Source organism: Phalacrocorax carbo, chromosome 1 (genome assembly GCF_963921805.1).
Source record: "Phalacrocorax carbo chromosome 1, bPhaCar2.1, whole genome shotgun sequence".
Lineage (NCBI taxonomy): Eukaryota > Metazoa > Chordata > Aves > Suliformes > Phalacrocoracidae > Phalacrocorax > Phalacrocorax carbo.
Window position 1 is genome coordinate 145,609,770 of NC_087513.1, and position 16,437 is coordinate 145,626,206.

Below are 16,437 nucleotides of genomic sequence, written 5' to 3' on the forward strand. Positions count from 1 at the left end.
GAGGTTCTAGGAGGACTTTGGTATTTCCTGTTCATTCCCAAAATACTCTCCATGAGCTAAGCTGGCTCTAGTTGGTTAAATACCCTTGCTGTATCTAAGCTTATTTTCTGTGGACTTTTAATATTTCTATCAATTTTTTCCCAGCATCAATATTATCTGGAGTATCCCAGTCCCCCATTGCCCATATACTGTAAGCTGGCTGTAAATGTACCACATGGATCAAACTGGCCCAAAATACAAAGTACTTCTATCTTTAATGACTAAAAAATAACCTTCAGTCTAGTAAGGAATACAATCAGAACTCTCTGCTAAGATCCAATGTTACAACAAGTGACCTGGTTACAAAGGTTCATTAGATAAGATTGTTCCTCTGTTAATAAAACAGAAATGAGACTGTATCTTCAGAAATCATCTCTCAGTGACAGTAGCTTTCTGTAGGGTGCAGACTGGCATCAGCTCTTTCACAGTCATCAGTCCTCCAAGCAGGGCGCTGGGCTGGCATGCCAGTAGAGGCTGACATTTTACCAGCCCTCCTCCTCCACCCAATACAGAAGTGGCAGTGACAGATGTTAACTCTAGAGAGAGACAGGTGAAGGTCTGCAGCTGTTTGAGATTTGTACATAGTCAGGCACTGTTTATAGCCACTTGAACAGTCATTCCCAGTTTCCTCCTCCTCCTCCTGTGTTTCTGTTCCGTAAACACAGAAGGGGCCAGCACAGCACCCCCCATACAGCACAGGTGAGACTGGCACAGCTTCAGAATGGCTTGTGCACAGCTAGCAGCATGCACACCCCAATGCTGCAAATTAAACTGGAAGTTATCCAGGGAAACATGGAATGTATGCAGAAATAGTCCTGAAATACTCACAGTCACTCCAGGCAAGTCTCTTACATGGATTGCTAGTCATGACAGATCTCTTGATTAGCAGCTCCTCTTTGATTTCTTCTTAAAAATCTGAGGAATGATTACGTTTTAAAAAAATTCAAATATCGCCATACACAGGTCAATATGAGCTGGAGACCAGCTCCACAAGCCCAGACAATAACAAACTGCAGAAGGAGGAAATCAGGATTTTCCTCAAGGAAAATAATGCTATAAATGAAAAAGGACAGCTACTCCCCACGTCAAGAAAGGCTGAAGTCAGGTTTGACAGGGACCCCTATACTCAGAAATGGGAAAGTGGGAAATTGGTAATATGGTTTCCCTTCCTTCACTCTAAATTATCATTAAAAAGAGCCAATGTGGAAGTTTCCACACAGATATGCTAGAAAAATGAGTGTGGTGTTTGTCCTGCTGTCAGCCAGTTGTATTATGTTTTATTATTGCTTTGCATTATACCTTACCTTTGCTATAATCCAGTTTATGACTAAACCTGGGAGTATCTGAGACGCAATTTTGTGAAGAGATTCATAACTTTGTCTATAAGACTACAGGATGATTCACAAAGAAAAAGAATACGTGTGTATACATGTACATCTATGTGGTACAAGGCCCAGCTGTGAATAAGACACAACATATGAATAGAAAACAAAATGCCAGATGAAGCAAGGTAGCATATATTGGCTGAGTGTATTGCTTTGAGACATAGTGTTTTGCCATTTACTTGGTTCTTCTTTTAATAAATGAGTGAATGAGGGATACTTATGAATCACTAACAGGCCAGATGCTGGCTATTGTCATTAAGCAGCTTTTCCTATGGGAAAAGCAAAAATGGGATAAAATAAAACCACAGAGACTTAGCCTCCTCCCTCTTCCTTTATTACAGAACTGAACATGCTATTTATTCCCCTCATACAGGTTTAAATACCCATACAGACATATATAAACCATTCCCGTGTCTGTCCTGCTCATGCAGACACATACGAACAGTGTGAAAGGCAGGGAGAATGTTAAAAAAATTGAGTCTATTCTGCACCCTAACACCCCAGGCATTGTATAGAAGATGCCCCTCTGGCAGCACAACCCCTGACTAGCAGTGACTTGGTGCCAGCGCAGTAGGGAGGAGCCCTTGCCACAGAGGAGCCACAGCAGACAATGCCCATAGGGAGCCACCAGACTTGTGCCATTTCTCTCTCAGACTGCAGAAATAGTGCCACAATGCTCTCACGGTAATAACCAAGACGTATTTCAAGCAGCAGCCTGCATCAAAGAACAAATCCCAGGTTCCAGATGCCCAGGGGTGTGGTGACAGGTTGTCCCTCGCGTTAGCCTCCAGTACCACTCCCAGCCACTTAAACAGCACTGGGATGTGAAACGCTGGCACCATATAAAAAGGGGCACTTGAAAGGAAACAAAGCGACTTTCAATGGGAACAGCGAGTTTACCTCCAGTCTTGGAGTTCAAAAACTATGAGAGCCGGGATAACCTTCAGCCCAAAGTCTGTATCAAACCAGGTTACTTTCAAAAGGTGAACAAGAGTTCATCTGGGCACCTCTAGCCTTCTGCTCTGGCCGGTGCAAACAATCTGCTAAAACCTTCATGCGCTTCGAGTTTTTAACAGATGTGGTGGCGTTTGCTGAGGCCATACGACCAGCCTGCCCCAAGGCACAGGAACGCCTCAGGAAAGCCCAGGCACCTTACAGCCCGAGCGGCCGCCCCACACCAGCCAGAGCGCTGAACCCCAGGCAAAAGGCGCGCAGAGGGCCGAGGTGTGCAGCTGCCTTCGGTGGGAACAGGGCGGAGGGTGTCATTGCAAAACCACATCAGCGGGGCCTGAGGAAGAGGGTTGTACGGTGCCGGTTGTTGCCAACACCGGAGGGGTTACCGGTGTTGGCAAGCGGTAGCTGCGCTACGACCTCGCAGCCACCCTCACAGCCGCCACCAGAGGCAACGGCCGTGTCCCCTGACACGGTCCATGGAAATGGGCGGCGAAGGGATCAGCGGCGACCCCTAGGGTGAAGGACCGCGGGCCGGCGCCACGGCTCCGGGCCTGCCCACCGGCGCCGGGGCTGAGCAGCCCCGGGCGGCCACCGCCCTGGGGGCTCCACCACCGGCACCGGCCCGGGTGCGAAGCCGCCCCCGCCCCGCGGCGCCCCGGGGCTCTCACGATCACGGCAGCCCGGCCTCCGCCCGCCCTCACCTGCGTCCGGCCGCCGCCGCCGCCCTCCCCGCCCGCCCTGAAACGGCCCCGCCGCCGCCCTGCTGTTGACCGGGGAGACCGCCCGGTTGCTACGGCACGGCCCAACCCGAAAGCGTGGGAGGAGGAGAAGCAGGAGGGCCGCGCTGCCCGCGGACCGGCGGGAGGCGGGACAGGGCGAGGCGAGGGCTGCGGGGCGGGAGTGCTGCCGCAGGCCCCGGCGGCGGGGAACGGAGGGTGGGATCAATGAGTTCTCCACAGACGGCACGACAACGGCGTGCATTCATTGCCTCGGGAGCCAAAAATACACCAGCCAGCTTGGAGAGTCACAGAAATCTATATATAGTGGATCCGAGTCTTCTGGTTCTGTTAATTCTTAATTTAGACGAAGCCGCTGACAATATTTATACTAAGAGCAGCCGCATGTCCTTTGTTTAGGTCAGAGGAACGATACGCGTTGCTGGGGAATTGCCAGGCTCCTGGAGAAGCCTAACTAGAAATTACTCTAGTGTGGTAAAATAGACAAAAAAAAGTGTGTCATGAACCTGAACTCGATAATCAAAAGCTCCTGCTGATGTTGGATAGCCAGAAACCCAAGTCTGTATATGCAGTATTTGGGCTGTAAATGTTTGCGAGCATAGTCTCCAGCTAAGAAATGGATAATGCTGAGCTCTGCACTTTCTCTGTTTTGCTTTGGTTTACTATGCAATCAGAAAGTAATAAAAGATCGGTCACTTTATAGGATCAACTGATCAGTCTTATCTACGTATTGAGGTTCAGATGGAAATACACACCCACAGGCACGGACTGGGCCGTCCTGCGGCACACCAAAGCATTGGCTCCAGCTCCCCGACATGGCTTGGTAAACAGCGATAGGGAAGAAAAGCTCCTTATAAGGCGTGCAGTTGGGATGGGAAAGTGGCTTTCTGGAGCTCCAGCTTCTGGTACAGTTGGAACCAAGGGTTTAAAGACTAGCCTAGGCAAGGCATGTGCAATCATTCAGGATTGCACAACTGTTCCCCTGAGGTATGGAAAAAGGCATTTATTTCTCAGGCATGAAACAATTTCCCATTATATCATTAAAAATAGTAGGTACTGAATGCTCTCTGGATCCTTTTGGACACCGTGACTGCCATAGCACAAGGTCCTTTAGGGACACATATTTTTTGGGGGGAGGGGGGGGATGTGTTTAAAATTTCTCTTGAAAGTGCAAGTGCAATGGATGTAGAACTAGATGCCCAAAAATCAGTCTTGTTGATCAGTCAACCTCCTGATTTGTTTTGCTGCTTCCAGCAACAGAAATTTTTTATCAAACACCTAAAATGCCTCACTCAGGTAGCTTTTTCTGCACTATACAGAACAAGCCCATCTATCGTCATGCCTAAATGTCTGTAAATGTAGTAATTACCAGTTTAAATGGAAAAAAAAAGATTGTACATGCTGTAACTGTCTATGCAAAGTGTCTTCCAGAAACCTTCACTCTAGGCTTGCCTACGCTAAACCAAAAGTGTTGCAAGAAAACATTCCTTACAATGCTTTGAATTGCAGCTTGTACAACCGCCTGACAAGCCCAGGGGCAAAGGCTGGCAAATGCAAATCTACTTCTAGCTCCCACAGGCTTGGTGATCAACTGGCTGGCTGTCTTGGTTTGAGTTCTTAGGAAAATAAGATGCTCTCTGCAGATCAAATAAACATTGTTCCCGGTTCACGTAGAAGCCCTGCCTTGGCCGCTGCCCGGCCCTGCAACTCTCCAGATGCTGCCTGCTAAATGAGGCAAGGCTGAATAACAAAGAGGGAGGGGATCCAAGTAACTGGGAAGTGGAAATTCACTCCTCATACAGCGATGACAAAGGTAAATCTTGAGCCATTCTGTCATCTGACCTTTAGGCTGAATGGCAAAGTTATATTGATGGGTGGAAAGCATGTTGTTATGTCATTCATTAGAAAATGTATTGTAATGTGGGCCTGAGATTGCATTAGCAAGCATGACTGTGTTGTGACTCCAGAATATTTCACCTACCAACAAATACATTTGATCGCTTTTTCTTATGGCTAAAAATCAGCATTGTCAGCATTTCTGCTATGTTAGTGCTTATGACATGGAACTGTTGGCTTGGTTTCTGTGACAATTCTTTTTCAACCAAAATCAAAAGGCAATCCACTGTGTCTTTCATTTGTTTTAAAAAAACCCAACCCTCTTTAGCATTTTCCCTTTTTTTTTAGGTAATTAAAACACATTTAACATAAATTTGCAATAGTTCTTTATCCATACAAAGCATTGTACATGGTGCATCTAACCTAACTGCTATTGTATTAATCTTGCAGTGATACCTAGGATCAGTAAGTAAGGATACTTATGGCACTGATGCTTATGGCTATGATAAGACAAAGAGTGCACCTTCTCCAGGAAGTTTAACGCTGTCACACATCCTGCCCTGCGGTGTCATGCTTCCTGTTGACTCCCTCTCAAGGAGAGACAGGAATAGGTTGCAAGGGGTAAGGACAAAAACACAAGGAAGCTGGACTGAAGCTGACTTAGTTCTGTCCTTACTAGACACATTGTTTACAGTGATTGTCTACAATGAAAATGCATGCACCTAAAAAACAGTTTATCAGCACAGGCAGAATATAAAAAGCATAAAAAGAAAGTCAAAGAAGTGAAAACTTTTAAATACGCCTTTCACGTGCATGTTGTTCTCACCCTTCAAGAGCCTTCTAAAATTTTTTTCTTCACAGTATGTCTGCAAAAGTCAGAGGTAAATAAGTTAGCCGTAGAAGGGCTGACCCTGGTGTCAGCGGTGGTATAGTGACATGGGTATGGGATTTTGCCTGTTCCTGCCTGGAAGCCAGGCAAACAAGGCAGGACAAAGCATTGGGCAGAAGAACTGGATTTAGAGCAGGCTCAATCGCACTTGTATGGCATTGCACTGTACCTTGTACATTTACCCAACGAGAAGTATTTTAAGTTTCTAGACATTCCTTAAATTGTTCCTTCAGTTTTTTAAGACTATGCAGCCTACGATCTGTGACTGATTTACAGCCCATGGGCACTGTTGTCTGTCTTAATGTGAACTTAGAAAGAAGTAATCACACCTCTGGGCGAGGACATTGTAGGGAGGTGGCACAAAATGAAATAACAGGCACTGCGTAGTGGGAGAGTGGAGGATGAAGGGAGACATGGGAAAGGGCAAATGTGGATAAACTGAAACTTTAGGGGGAAAAGCTAGAGACAGGAGGGGAGCTAAGGACAAGTGACTGACGTGCATTGGCAGGGAGAAGCAAGAATTCCAGCTGTAGAAGTGGGATCCACATTAAAGACATGGATACATACAATAGGAAAATGAGGAAGGGCTGGACTGGAAGGGTGATGGGTATAGGGGCTTTTTACCCCTTCACCCACAATCTGCATAACAAATTGGGTGTGCTGGATAAACTGTGAGTTGCATCCTGTAGGAGTAGTGTATTGGAGGAGGAAGGTGTGAGAGCAGGAGGCTAATGTCACTGCGCATAGGTCTAACCAAATAGCTGTAGGACTAAACTGTTAGCCATAGAATAAAAATAAAAAACTGGGCATTTCATGTGAATGTCTAGTGCCTACATTTAAATTCCAGTTTCAGGCCTTGAGGAAAGACAGTCATGTTTCCAAAAAAGGACAGCAACTGGTTGTCTTCAACAACCCACCCTGTCCACAACAACCCACCAACTTTTTGAGTTGTGCATGTCTCCTCTATGAAGTCATCCTCTGCTGCTTCCCAAATCTGCCAGGTGCAATCTTGCAAGAAGGTTGGTTGCTGAAGATGCACATACCATTTCATGGCTTTTATTTATTTCTCGTTTACTTTTCTTTAGATCTATACTTAACCAGAAGTGTTTCTAAACAGACAGGACTAAACAGAAACTTCTCAGCCCCTGCAAATTTCTGTCTTGCAATTACCACATGTAGCATGACCAGGTGCTAATGGAACTGAGCTTGTCGCTGAAGAAGCAATGCTACTTGGGATAGTGCCTAACAGATTGATCAGAATTCAAAATAATAACTAAACAAAATAAAACAGTTTAAAGGATAGCAGTGCTTGACGAGCTTTGTGTTTAAGTCAGCCACTGCACATCGAGGTTTGCCACTCCTTGATACCCACACAGCGTTTGTGTCTTCTGGAACAGAGGATGAAAGATAAAACCACTGATGATTCCTCACTGCCATGGGGTGATATTGCCTTACCTATATCACATTAATTTCTTTCCAGGTAGCGTGCTTGCACAAGCACAAAAGCATTCTAGCAGGCACCGTGCCCATACTGGAGAGACTATACTGAAAGGAGGAGTATGAGGCATAAGCTGCATGGAGGTGCTTCTTGTCCTCTGCAGCAAATACAGGAGAGGTTCACACAGTTCTTGTTTTTCCCCAAGTTCATTGTCAGTGATGTGCTTCTTCCCCTTTCTGAAGACACTCTTGTTTACACCTTGTCCTCAAACCAAGGGGTTCTTTTTAAGGGGAGTGGCAAGAAGGGAATTGGTTTCTTATTCCAGCAAGGAATAATCGCATTTGCCATGGTATCTCTCTCTTATCATCTTCCCATCTTTGTCTTTCCACCACAGGATGACTGTAGTAAACATGAGTAGAAAGCCCCTGACTGCTTCCACTAACATCTGCCTGCTAATAACCTTTGGGCTAATATCCAGGACAGGGCATATTCACCAGAAGATCTGGGAAGTTCTTTGAACATCATAGACACTGGTAGTCTAGAAATAATTTAGTGAGAAATGAGGAAAGCCAGAACAGGTAAAGAAGCTGGGAAGCATGTAGAGCTAAAGTGAGAAAGTGAGAGGGTTTTTTGTCCAATGCTGGTACAACAGGCAAATGAAGGAGTCATTTATAACTCTAGTTTAGAAAACACAACAAAGTTCTTAAATGTGAGAACAAGGAGGACTTGGAACAGACTTACGTCAATAAGGAGTATTTATGGACACAAACCACTTAAAAGATAGAGGTTGATATACAAGGGACCAAACTGACCAAGAAGGTTCTGCCCATTCACCTGTTCTTAGGAGCAGGAAGGCAAAAATGCTAAATGCAAGATATGAAATAAAAGAGGATAGAAAGGAGTAAACAGAGAGAGAGGAGGAGTAAAAGAAGGAATTAATGAATAGATTAAATTGAATTGGCAGGGAAGTTTTCAGTGGAGTATTTGAAATAAGATGAAGTAAAACATTTATTAAAATTTGCTTTGAGTTCAAACACTCATTTTACACCATCATGAAAACACTGTGGAGAGACATTTGGGGACAGCTCATATACACATACTGACAGAAGTTGATACTAAAGATGCATGCATTGTTTGGGTGCCAGAGGAGTTAAAAAATCTAACAAACATTCTGCAGAAACATTTAAAAGCTAATAAATAACTTTGCAAGCTGAATACGCCAGGATAAGCGAAAGCTAAAAGTTCATTCTTCCAAGGCAAGATGGAGAATGAAGAGTTTCCTCCAGTAAGGGAAGGTTTGGCTCATCATAAGCACTAGGGAGAAACAGTAATAGTCACGTAGTGGTTTATGGAAACCAACAGATTCAGTGTTGCGCACTAATAAACAACAATTGTGCAAATGAAGTTAGCATCATCAAAACCACCAAAATCTATCTGTCATGATCTGGTGTGAAAGGGCAGAGAGAGGGCAGAGAGAGGTCATGTATGACAAAGTTATCACGATACATTAGAGCCCCTGGGATTTCAGCCAGGTTGGAGGCAATTTTTTTATAATATCTAGAGGCTGAATCCAACTCAAAGGACATTCATCTATAATGAAAACAGCCTTTATGAAACGCAGGTTGTTTTATTTATAAACACCTAGAGCCACACTGCACCCATAGCAATCTAGCTGTGCCGTGACCCTGCCATTCATACCCAAATCCATCCATCAATGCATGCACAAGGAATTCTGTTGTTGCCTTTTTTTTTAAGTGCTTGCCAGGGTGTCATATATATTTCTGTCGTGTTGTCTGCCTTCTATAGAGAAATATGCATTCACTAGAAGTCCTGTTACAGTGACTAAGCCTGTGAGACGAGGGAATGTTGAGAATGACAGAAAAAAACCCCACTAATTGTTAAAAAAATTTTTTTAAGTTGGCTGTCTTGTATAACAGATAGCAGGAACTTCAGTGCAACAGCAAATCAAAGTGAGTATGTTAAGATTTCTAATCAAGCCTAGACAAGAGAGATTGTAATATTATTGTATTACTGCCATAACTATTGCGAGGGTGGGGTAAGAGGCACCAACTGAGGAAAGTAAGTCCAAGTCCCCGAAGCGATGGCTGCTGCAGGTGAAGGTGGTGTGAAGTTGAGCAGGAGGTAACTACAGATGAAAGCAAGCAGAGCAGGAGACAGAGGAGGGGAATTCAGAAGACTGGGAGCTGCCCCAAAATATCCCGCTACAGTTCTGGAAGATATGTACTAGTATGTTACAATAAATTCAACACTTTAATGTACAAATGAAAAGCTTACATCAATAAGATGCTCCAATATAGACCAGGTTGGGTATTTCACTGTGGACAACTGTGAAGAGAAAGCAGCTTTTCCATTTTAGGTAAAGTTGATCTGGATTCATCTGCTCCTCAACCAACAAACACACAGCAAAGGGCAGTGCACAAGCCTGAAAACTTATTTAAGCTAAATAGTATTACTTACTTTCACGTAGAGTATAGATTCGTGGTGTTATCAAAAGGGATAACTGGAGACGAGAATTTCAGGTGGCATGCTGCTGGTCACTTAGGCCCACAGAAAGGGATTTGCCTCACATGACTTTAGTCATCTATGAAATGGGTGATTAATCAATCCGTACTTGTTGAGCCAGGGGAGAGAGATCGGTAGCCATCTGCCCATACCCTTGCATGCTCTGGCTGCCGAGGCTGAGCGTGCCAGCTTGCACCTCTGCCGAGTAGGAAACGTTTGCGGTCTCTCTGACTTTAGAAATTATGTGAATGATGGGCAGGTGTGGTCCCACCAGTGTGCTCAGACCTGTTCGAGTGGCTGAGACAGACGCACCTTCATGTGTCTCACTAAGACAGGAGCCTGCTTTCAGATGCAGCAGTCTGCACCCCAGCAGCACAGAGCTCGCCATTTGCCACACTCCCACCGTTCACATCTGCACCAACCCCGCATAAGGCAGCAGGGGATACAGGACCAACAGCGTGGGTGAGGGCCTTGCAGCTCTGCCAAACCCGAGCTGCTGTGGGTTATGGGCCAAAAGGAAGGGTCTTAAAGATGACCCCTAAATCCTAAACTGAGATTGCAAGGCTGGCAGTTGAAAGAGGGGAAAATGATTTGTTTCCATTTGTAAATGCAGCATCTGTCCATCAACAATCACCGACAGATGACACATGTCAATCCTGAAAGCAACATTTATACCCAGTCACTGAGTTTATACTACAACCTGTGTTTTGAACAATAAATTAATTACTCTACATTCATTCATGCTAAGGATTAGTTGGCCAAAAGAAATATAACATAGATGACAATTCTTGACCCAGCAGGATGTACACTGGACCATTATTTCATATAGAAAAAACACCTAGTGTATAATTTTCAAAATATAGAAGAATATTTAAGGATTGGCTTTCTCTTCATTGGCAGATACGCAGTCTTTTCATATTATATGAGTTACACAGGTTCTACAGGAGACATTAAACCTCCTAATACTATATTTTAAAACATTTTACTGTCTTTTAGTAACATAAAATATATTTGGTGTTGATAAAATCCTAGATAACAATTTGATAACACAGGAAAAGAAATGTGTTATGTAATTAAGACATGCTTTTCACCTTTTAGTTTTCATATATTTCTGCATTAAATTTGTGATGGACATGCTGCTCAGAACATTTTTAGGCAGGACTTTGTGTTTAAATAACTTCAGCTATTTTCTCACATCAAAGTATTTTAACATATTTTACTACTGCTGAGCTCATTCAGAAGAGATCAGTAACCTCTCTGCGTTGTAATTATTTTTCCAGTCCAAGCACAATTAAGATAATAATTCTCAAGTCTGAATAACTCTTTACAGCATATTTTCATAAATACTGTATGGAGTTATGACATAGTTCATAGATAACAACTTTCATGAAGTACTTGCTGACATTTTAATCCAAGTTGTCACTATGGGCAGGACATGCCTCTTAGAGATAGCGCATCTGGGACGCTGCCCAGGTGATTTATAACTTGGCCCTGGTTCCTCCTGCTGGGATTGTCATATGATGCCTATGAAAAGGACAGTGACACACATCATTCTGTAGTAACCACCAAAGAAGCTGTATTTAGTGACATCTGCATCCACGGTCCTTCAGGTGAGGATTTGGAGTGCACGTAGGTTTAGAACAAAGAAAGAGCCAGAGAACTCATGCTGGAGGGGATGTTTTGTAGCATCAGGGAAGTGCGATTTGTAAGGCCTTTGAAAGGTAATTAATAGCATTAAGGCAAAAAAAGTTACTATTACGTACTGATTGCAGAACCTGCCGACTAGGCTTTTTGTTTTAATCAGTGCCTTTTGTTTCCTTCCACTCTGGCTGCCAGCTCATTGCATGGAGCAGGATCCAGGATGTCTGCTCATGGCTGTCTCGATGCATGGCTGGCAGGAGGTGCTGATGCCAAGCTGAAACCAATTCACAGCCTGCTTTTGGAAACCAGATGCATAAATGTAATTATGCTAATCAGTAGATTTATGCCCCTCCCACTTTTCCCATCTCTTCCAGCTGCAGTACTTTTATTGTAATTGAAGTAGTATTATGTCGCGTTAATTTTAATTTTCCACAATACCCCCCACAGTTGGTGCATGTCTTCATAACTCAGGGCCCATTTTACAGATGACTCATGTAATAGCCGAAGTTATTAATTTATTACAAGACTGCCTGTGATCCCGATTTTTACAGAGTTCCTCCATTGCTCACAGACTTAAAATCTGGAGCCTCTCATATTACTCATTAGTCAAGCAAAATAATTGGAAGAGTTAGTGTACCTATTGTTTTACAGGGCCCCAGGCCATGGCATTGCATGCTGGAGAGTCAGTGGAGCCTCTTGTCCCACCTGGGTGTCTTGGAGTTCCCGAGCCAGCCTTTGCCTGGACCAGGAAGCACCTTTCTTCATGAGCAGTCCCACAGGCTGCCATGAAGCAACTCTGAGGTACGCCCCTGTGCCACATGAGTCAGGATACCAGAATGTGCCCCTTAGGTACTAATTAAAGTCCACTTCACGCATAGGAATATACTTCCAATTAACATAGTAGCCCTGGAATGCACTGTGGGATGTGGAGAAGAGCAGAAGCTATTGCAGAAAAAAAGTAATTGGAGCGTTTAAATGACAGGGCCCTTGTGATGAGTCTATGTTGTTGCATGAATTATCCCACAATAACCCGGCTCCAGGTTCCAAAACAGATGATCACACAAAGGTTCTTCCAGGACTTCCAACAGCTGGGTTTCTCAGCAGTCCAAAAATCTGAGGAAATCAGGCTTTTCTGGTTTTCTTGCTCTTGAGTTTCCCATGTCACAGCATGGTCAAGAGCCAGAACCACTGGCTGTTCAAAGACCTTGAGGAAGAATTTGAAAAGGACAAATAAATATGTCATTCAGAATGCTGTCCTGGAAAAAAATCCCAAAATCTCCTTCCATGGGAAATCTCAAAGTTTATTTTTTTGTTTTGAAATGACTCTTTATTTTGGAATTTCACTTGGAATAGAGAGTTGACGAGTCTGCCAATTCAAGTCTCAGTTGTGATTTAGCTGTTACTCATCTATAAAATTAAAAATTTTACATCCTTTTTCTTAGTTCATAGTTGTCATTACCCTTCCTCATCCTTCCTCAAATACTATCCAAAGCACCATTCAGGAGAGAAATGAGGAGAAAGTCTATCTGAAAGACTGTGCTGAAGCCCAGGATGTTTATTTTTCTACAGAGAGCTAGTATATTTTGTGTTTTATTCTGCTTTGCTTAAGGAAATACTGTAACAAGCCCTTCCACCATTTTGCACCTAAAAGCTGTGAACCCTGTACTAAAGATCCACTCCAACAAGAAAACCTGTGCCATCAAATGGTCCCTGATGTGCCCAGGACATTTGCAAGCAATAATCACATCAGACTCCATTTCCTGCAGCTATCTACGTTGGCTTCAGATGCACTTAAATTTTGTCTGTCTCGCAGTGGTCTTGCAATGAATATTTATACAAAGCTATGATTGCAAATTGTGCCCACATTTTGTGGTCTGTACCAGCAAAATAAAGGGTCTCAACACCAAAGAAGGTTTTGAGTTTGGGGTTTAGCCATAAAAGCAAGCACAAAAAGCAGTTTAAGATGTAGCCAGCTAGCAAAAGGGTGTTGGCACTTAGCGTTCATATTCTTTTTGCTAAATCATTTACTTTTACAAGTATTTAAACAAGCACATGGTGACAGGAACACAACAACTTTTGAGTAGTTGTGTGTACCTGATATTGTCATCATATGACAATGGTAAACATAGAAAATGCTGTTGCCTCCAATGGCAAACAAGGAGCTCTTTGAGTAAGGCCCTACAGAAAGCCCTGCTCTCCCTCTTTTGACTTCTTCGTGAAGAGTTCTCCCAGAGACTCCACCAGCTTGCCCCTTTCAGGTCTTCCCAGCACAGCCTCGAAGAAACAGAACAAACCTCACTGTTGTAACAGCCCCATTCCACTTTTGGACAAACGGTGTAAACGTGCAGCACCGGAATCTTGCCAAAAAAGTATCTGGTTTGGAAAAATATTATCAGCATCCTGGAAAACAGAAGCCAGGATAATCCAGTCTTTAGCCTTGGTTAAACATGTTGAACTGAGGGATCACAACTGATGGGTTCAATGAGAACAGCCCACGAGCCCAGAGCAAGACGGAAGCACATTTTGCCCCCTCTGCAGCCCACATACTTGGATGGATCTGCACATGTAGCAAGCAAAAAAGGATTATTTTGCACTGCGCCAACAGTCTTCTCTTTCGATTATTTTGATACTACGTTTGCTTTGTTTTACCTTGTCCTGTGATTTCCATCGCTCTGAAGAAATCAATACTTGGAATACAGAACTATATCATCAGAATTTTCTGGGAAAGGAAAAGATTCAGGCAGCTGGCAGAGAAGGGCTAATGTTTGTGACAGAAAAATGCAGAAGGCAGCACAGTTTATTAGCATCTTCAGGTACTTCACTATTCTGATTCAGGAAAGGGCACCCTTCATTTCTTCCTCCCTTTGTTGCTTGTTATTCAGTAAAATATTATTGTAATAACAAAAAAGGTCCTCAGCATATGCTTCACTGAGTGTATACATTAATCCCTTCAGCACATTTAAAAAAACTTTCCAAACAGAGGTGGACTTCTCCTAAACAGCTCTGTGAGAGGAAAAGTCACTGTAATGCCATACATGAAATTAGTCTGAAAAAACAACCTGGAGTGATGATAAGGATTTCCCTGTCTCTGAAAGGAACTGAGACTTTCTCCACTGCATTTTTCACACCCTGTTCCTTTCAGAGTCAAATCCTGGTGTCTTGCCTACATTACAGAAATGTAAATGTTTAACTTGTCAATATACAGTAGTGATAAACAGTCAACTCTGTAATTTAGTTGGTAATAAAAGATGAAAGTTGAGCCTTTCACTTTTTGTAATTTACCTTTTTGGGGATCAACTGCTGAGTGCGAGCATTTGTTCCAGGTATACAAAAAGGAACCAAACTTTTAGTGAAAGAGACTGTGTTATTTTTCTGGTTGAAGATTAACTCAGTCATAAGGTCTTTCCTCCCTGAGAGAAATAGCTTTCAGATTTTCGAAAACATGCAAAATAAGGCTCCGCAGATATTCTTCTACATGAACACCTGCTTTTCTTTCCCTGAAACTGAAGATTATTTTGCTCTGCAAGAAGAAAGTATTCTGTGTTGTGACAGCCATATATATATAGCATCTAAATAATTTTGATTTAATTTTCATTGTAATTTTGATTGGATTGGATTACTCAAATCAAAATTTGAGTAATTGTTATCTTTTTCATTGCACGTTTTCCTTTCTCACAGATATGTTTGGTAAATACATAAATACGCTGTCGTTTAAAATAGAAAAGCAGACCATTACCTCATAGTTCTGCATATATAAAAATAACATTATATGCATGGCCTGGTGTATAGCTCGGCCAGTGCTAACATTCAAAAAAAAAAAAAAGGTGCACAAGCAAACACGTGATGCAATTCAGACACTGTTTTTCAGCCCATTGTTGACACCACATAGGAAGGAAAAGAAAGAGCATGAGGACGTGCCCCTGTGTTTCTCAGTCCCTCTCACTATCTCAGAATGAAACACACTGACGTTCATCTCAGGCTGATGTCAGATTTACTCTCCAGTTAGTATTTGCATAGCACAGTAAAATGGAATATGCTAGACTAAGGAACTGTAGAATATTCTTATTTATTCATTGCCACATCTCTGGCAGCCTTTTGGAAAACTGTTCATCAAATTATGCATTTATAATTAAATTGTTTTTAACTACAATGGTATAGACCTGTGTCTTCTCTTTTGTTATATTTTTTGTAGAAATGTGAAAAAAACACGCATCATTTTTTACTTTACAATTATTTCCATTTGTGTTAATGGTTTTCTTATGCCGTTGCTCTCTCTCATATCCATATACTCAGTGAAACTAACATAAAAATGCACAGGTCTGGGAATGACTACTGATAACTAATCCCCCATAAAAACTCTTCTCAGACAAAATTTGAAGGAATGCAGTAATAAGTTCATTTAGCAAATACCTGAGGATCTTCCCAGGTATTATTATTAAGATGTTATTACATTTGTAAGCTAGCTAAAATTCACTTGTGTGCTCTCTGCTGTCCCTTTTGATTTTTTTTTTAGTGATGCATGCTCAATCTCTCAGACCTATAGAAGTGACAAAAGAAAGCTTTAGAAGAGGTTAATATCTGAGAACGAAGAAGCTAACTATTAAAAACACACAGTGCCTATTATCTATTCCTGACAACCTGCCTAGCTGATCAGTCTGCTGGAAAACATGCGAAAAGGTAAACGGGAGTGACCGCCAGCATCCCCCTGACATGGAATAACAGCCGTAAGATATGTAAGAGTCTGCTCTCAGGTAAAGCATTGTGTTTGGAGGATGATTCCTGGTTTAATTTCAAGAGGGGAAGCTGGGCCCACAGCCCATTTCATTATATTTTTATGAGCAGTTCACCCTTCTTTTTTCTTTACAGAGAGGTTGTCCTCTACCACCATCAGTTTAATGAACGGAGGGCTGTAGGGACTGCGTTTATTTCTGAGACTCACTACTGAGGGCAGGCAATAATGAGGGCTGATAGAAACAGTTGGAGAAAATGGCCAAG

General features: G+C 42.8%; 1 protein-coding gene and 1 long non-coding RNA gene across 4 annotated transcripts in view; both read right to left on the reverse strand.

The window, feature by feature from the left end:
• The window catches only part of VWA3B (von Willebrand factor A domain containing 3B), a 69,476-nt gene extending 68,519 nt beyond the window's left edge, over window positions 1-957 (reverse strand). For all 3 annotated transcript variants that reach the window (XM_064438498.1, XM_064438490.1, XM_064438508.1), the window contains exon 1: window positions 868-957. In XM_064438498.1, coding sequence (XP_064294568.1) covers window positions 868-907 — 40 coding nt within the window. In that variant the 5' untranslated portion in view covers window positions 908-957. The remainder of the gene's footprint in view (window positions 1-867) is intronic.
• Window positions 958-11,862: 10,905 nt separating this feature from the next.
• On the reverse strand, window positions 11,863-14,766 carry LOC135316775 (uncharacterized). Its single transcript, XR_010376027.1, has 3 exons — window positions 14,725-14,766; window positions 13,737-13,842; window positions 11,863-12,646 (listed from the first exon to the last, which is right to left on the reverse strand). It is a non-coding gene; the product is annotated as an uncharacterized LOC135316775 (long non-coding RNA).
• Window positions 14,767-16,437: the final 1,671 nt, after the last annotated feature.